The 5,348-nt window shown below is 35.8% G+C and overlaps 1 protein-coding gene across 1 annotated transcript; it reads right to left on the reverse strand.

The window, feature by feature from the left end:
* On the reverse strand, positions 1-5,348 carry Muc7 (mucin 7, secreted). Its single transcript, XM_047566030.1, has 2 exons — positions 5,295-5,348; positions 1-1,032 (listed from the first exon to the last, which is right to left on the reverse strand). The coding sequence occupies exons 1-2, from the start codon at positions 5,346-5,348 to the stop codon at positions 1-3; spliced, it is 1,086 nt and encodes a 361-aa protein (XP_047421986.1).

Consider the following 5,348-nt stretch of genomic DNA (forward strand, 5'->3'; position numbering starts at 1 on the left):
CTACTGAATCCTTTCTAAACGATCAAAAATATTATTTAACCAATACCGTAAGCCTTCAAGAAGTTGAATATATACATTTTGGTTGGAAGATGAAGTTGGTTGTTTAATGGTAACAGTTCGACTAGTGGTTGGAGTAGTAGTTTGGGGTATGAGTACAGCTGTAGTTTCAGAAGTTTCAGGTGCAGGAGTGTCTGGGGAAGAATTAGGTGTGGTATGTGAGACTTCTGTGATCTCTGTTGAAGCTGAGGAAGGTTGTGATGTTGGTGTAGTTGGGGAAGATGTAGGTGGGCCAGCTGTGGTCTCTGGCAGAGCTGAAGAAGGTTGTTGTGTTGGTGTAGTTGGGGAAGATGTAGGTGGGGCACCTGTGGTCTCCTGCAGAGCTGAAGAAGGTTGTGGTGTTGGTGTAGTTGGGGAAGATGTAGGTGGGGCACCTGTGGTCTCTGGTGCTGAAGAAGGTTGTTGTGTTGGTGTAGTTGGGGAAGATGTAGGTGGGGCACCTGTGGTCTCTGGCAGAGGTGAAGAAGGTTGTTGTGTTGGTGTAGTTGGGGAAGATGTAGGTGGGGCACCTGTGGTCTCTGGTGCTGAAGAAGGTTGTGGTGTTGGTGTAGTTGGGGAAGATGTAGGTGGGGCACCTGTGGTCTCCTGCAGAGCTGAAGAAGGTTGTGGTGTTGGCGTAGCTACAGAAGAGCCAGTCCTGGTATTTTCTCTTGCAGAAGTGGTACTAGCATTCTGAGTGAAAGGAATCACACCTGAAGTGGTAGTAATTTTGGTGGAAGGAGATTTGGAATTCAAAGATGGAAGTTGAGTAGTGGTCTCTGGATTTTTATTGTTGACCACAGTGTTATTTTTGACTGAACACTTAGGAGGTGAATGTGCAGGCTTACGCTTAGAGAACTGGTGTAGAACAACATGGTAATACTTTTTAAGGAGTGGATTACGATGGGATGGTAGTCCAGAAGAATGTGGTAATTTGTGAAGTTTAGGTGACTGTTGAGATTGTTTTTTGTGATTCTTTCGTCCACTTTCGATGAACTGCAGAAAATAAAGTGAAAAAAGTCCATTGATCCATCAACTAAAGTTTCATTGTTGACCATAGAATAAGCAGTATTTATAAAATGTTTTGGGATTAGGAACTGGATCACCAGTAGAGTAATTAGCTTCCTAATTTCACTCAGTCTCATATTTCACTAGCTTACTCTCCTCCTTTCAGGTGATTACTAAGGATACTAAGAAGATTGCCCAGGTTTTGGAGGAGCATGTTTGAAACATACTGCCAAAGTTTTGGATCTGTCCAGTGCCTACCCTTAAATAACTGAGAGACTTTAGACAAGACACTTAATTTGATTAGGTCTTTGTTTACTCATTTATGAAACAATTCAAATTAAATTAAATTTCATACCCAAGTCTAATTATATGGCCTCAATACTTTGAAATATTTATGCTGTTAATTCTCTTAGATGATTTGCTTCATGAGGGCAGGATTTTGTTTTGTCTTCTCATATGCCCAATTCCTAGAACTACAAATAGCAGGCACTCACTAGATATTTACTGAATGCATGAAATTAACATTAACTATTAAATAAAAAAATTCATTTATTTATTTTTGAATAAAATCTTAGCATTTAATAGTATTTTACTTATGTTGTAAAATAATTTCAGATATTTTATTTTAGCTGACCAATAATACCTATGACATTTTTAGATGAAGGCAAATTAAAATACTATAAATTACTATAAAATACTATATATAGAACCTGTATCAAATGACCAATTTGCCTGATTAACTTAAAATATATTAATTATTATTAATCAACTTATTAGTTACAGATGGACATAATATAACTTGTTAATTCGAATTGAATTTAGGGAGGTTTGAGAAGAGAAAATGTATAAAATGCAAGCCTCTAAAGTTCTGAGTTTGGATGACTGAGTGTACAGGTATTTATAGTAACTATAAATGTGCTAGGAGGAACACATTAAGTGTATTATTGATCCTTAACTGCCTGTTCATATCTGTGATTTATTTTTATTAAAAATACTCTTATATAACACTTTGTCAGGCCCAATTCTAAGTGGTTTATAAATGCAAGTTTATTTAGTTCCTTAGCTACATCGTGAAGTGGATGCTGTTATTATCCTTATTATACAGATGAGGAAACTGAGTTCCAGGGAAATTAAGTTAGGAAATTGTGTCTTTGTATGCAAACCAAAATTTTAAGGGTAGAGGAGTGGGAGAAAATGTGAGGAAGGGGAGAGTTGGGTGGAGTCAAAGGAGTAGGGAAGGGAGACAGACACAGGACACTTGGAGCCAGAACAGAGTGGGTAGGAGGAAGCAGCAGATTCTTAAAATAATAAGAGGAATGCTGAACTCTTCTAAGGAAGGAAAAGAAGGAGAAAAAATTAGTCACGAAAGAAATAGATTCAGAAAGGAAGAGGACTAGAAGAGTGCAAGGTCAAGATAACATACTTGAAACTAGAAAACACATTGAATTTCTGCGTTTGGGCTGGGCAAGTTGGTGCACGCCTGTAATCCCAGTGACTTGGGACGATGAGGTAAGAGAAACTCGAGTTCAAAGCCAGCCTCAGCAAAAGCAAGGTGCTAAGCAACTCAGTGAGACCCTGTCTCTAAATAAAAAAAAATACAAAAGTAGGGCTGGGGATGTGGCTCAGTGGCAGAGTGCCCCTGAGTTCAATCCCTGGTACACCCCCTTCCCTCCAAAATTTCTGCACTTGATGTTATTAGCCTATTTTTATGACCATATGAAAACCTGTAATCAATTTCTAGTGAAGAAGGAAGCAGTATGTTAAATGTGTTATTTTTAACAGACTCCAGAATATATTCCCTCAATCTTTCTTTGAGACATCTGGAAAAAAAGGAACCACATTATCCACTCCCTGAAATCATTCCGCATGTCCTTTGTTGCTATGGGCTGGTCTTTGGCTGTGGGTTGTTTTCACTCTCCGCTACATCCCTATTATGTTCTAAGGATTCGTGGAGGCATTTCTGTGTTACTTTTATATATTCAAGTTATTTGGAAACTCTTTCACTAGAAACTTTCTGGTATTTGGACAGTTTGAAGAGTTTTATTTAACCTGAGCTTGGGAAAAGGATGATTCTACAGGTATTTGGATTTGTGGGAAGCACCAGGAAGGGCCTCCTCAAACTAATATCCCAGATTTTGTCATTCCACAATAAAATATTGTGTTGATCAGAGTGCCACCATTTCTTTCAATATAGAAGTATTTTATATCTAGTAGTTTCTTATTAAAAGAAAACTTTTCAAAAAGTGAATATGATTCCTTATAACCTTATCAAATAGTATAAAGAGATTATATGATTTTTATATCTACATCACGCTATATAATTTATAAATGTGTTCTCATTTACTCTTATCCTCATTTGCCTCGTTTTTTCTCTGTAAAGTACGTACTGTTATCACTATTTTGTACATAGGGAAATTGGAGACCTACTAAACAGATTTTAAATTGCTCAAGATTAATCTGGATGGTCAGTTTAGACATGAGTTTAATTTGACATCTTCTGAGTCCTGTTGAGTACTCTTTCTGCTATAATCACAGAAATTAACATCAGGATTTAGGGGAAAAGACTAAGATGGCTTTGGGTCGAGGGAGGGAATTATGTGATAAACGGGAAATATGAGAATATCCAAGAGTAAATTCCATCCACTCTATCAGTTTTACCCCTCTCTATATTTTTACTACTGTCATAATATTCTTGGGTTTTTCCACTTTATTCAGTAAATAAATGTGCAGTAAATGTTTTAATCTACTTAAAAGCATATAGACTTTGAGAAAAATGTGGTTGTTATTATAGAATGTATCACCAGGGATCATTATTACTTTTAATCTTGCTTTCCCTGTAGACTCTAAATATCTTAAATACAGGGTCCACTTTGTGTTCTTTTGCTTTAGAAACATACGTTCCTGTCCCCTTTTGTGGTTCCTTCATTTTCTCTATCCATGTCCAAACTTCCTATAATTTCTCCTTAGGTGACCTTGTTTTCTCATAACTTTAAATATATTTAAATTGTATTGATTCCTTTCTGAAATTTATAAAATGTATATCCAAATGTCTTCTTGACATCTCAATGTAGAAGTCTAATAGCCATTTAAAATTTTACATGTCTAAAAGAGAAATCCTTGTTCAGTTCTTTCTTTTACCACACACCTAATCCATCAGAGGGTATAATAGACTTAATTACCAAAATCTATCTAAATATACCCTCATCTTTAATTTTAAGTGCTGATAGTTGGTATAAATCTCCCTTATCTTTTATCTGGACCACTACCATAACTTTCTGACTAGTCTCTTTATCTCAACTTTTGTCCTCTGCCTTCTGTTTTCTCCGCAGAATCCTAAGTCATGTAACTCCTCTGGGGGCTCACTGATCATCCTAAGGGTTCCTGACATGCTTAGAATCAAAACCCCATATTCCACACCAAGGCCTAAAGGCCATGTAAGATCTGTCTTCTGCATCTCTGTCAGAGCTTACCACAGTCATTATAAAGTTGGAACTCTATAGATATTGATGAAATGAAATCGTTTCCTTGTGCTTTAAATGATGTATTTTCTTATATTTCACAGAAAACAAAGATTTTGAGCGTCTTGGACATACAAATTGCTTGTAGCACTTTTAAAAAATTTCTTTCACTTCACTTCATTTATTATTTATTTTAAAAGACATAAAACTGTAAAAATTGTACATATGGGGGGACTAGGGAAGAAAAGAGTTACTTTAGATTAGGCAGAGGGGAATGAAGGGAGGGGAGAAGGAATGGGGGAAGGAAAAATAGTAGAATGAATCAGACATTATTACCCTATGTAAATATATAACTATATGATGGATGGGATTCTACATTATGTACAACCAGAAGAATGAGAAATTGATACTCCATTGTATATGATGTATCAAAGTCCATTCTACTGACATGTATAATTAATTAATTTTTTTTAAAAAAGAGTAAGAGAAAATTGTACATATTAATGGATACCATGTGATATTGATATCTCAATATGTTAATATATTAATGAATGTTTAAACTGAGGTAAACATATTTGACTCCTCAGACATTTGTCATTTCTTTGTGGTGGAAACATTCAAAATCTTTTCCTGTAGCTTTTTGAAATACATAGTACATAATTGTTATCTATAGTCACCTTATTATGCAACAGTATGCCAGAACTTCTTAGTCCTATCTAACTGTAACTCTTGAAATCTCAATTAAGTCTACACACTAAATGTTTGTTATTGATTCATGAGGTGGATACTTACTGGGAAGCAAGCAATCAGCACAAAGATGCATACAAGCAGTGATAGCGTTTTCAT

This window comes from Sciurus carolinensis, chromosome 10, assembly GCF_902686445.1.
Source record: "Sciurus carolinensis chromosome 10, mSciCar1.2, whole genome shotgun sequence".
NCBI lineage: Eukaryota > Metazoa > Chordata > Mammalia > Rodentia > Sciuridae > Sciurus > Sciurus carolinensis.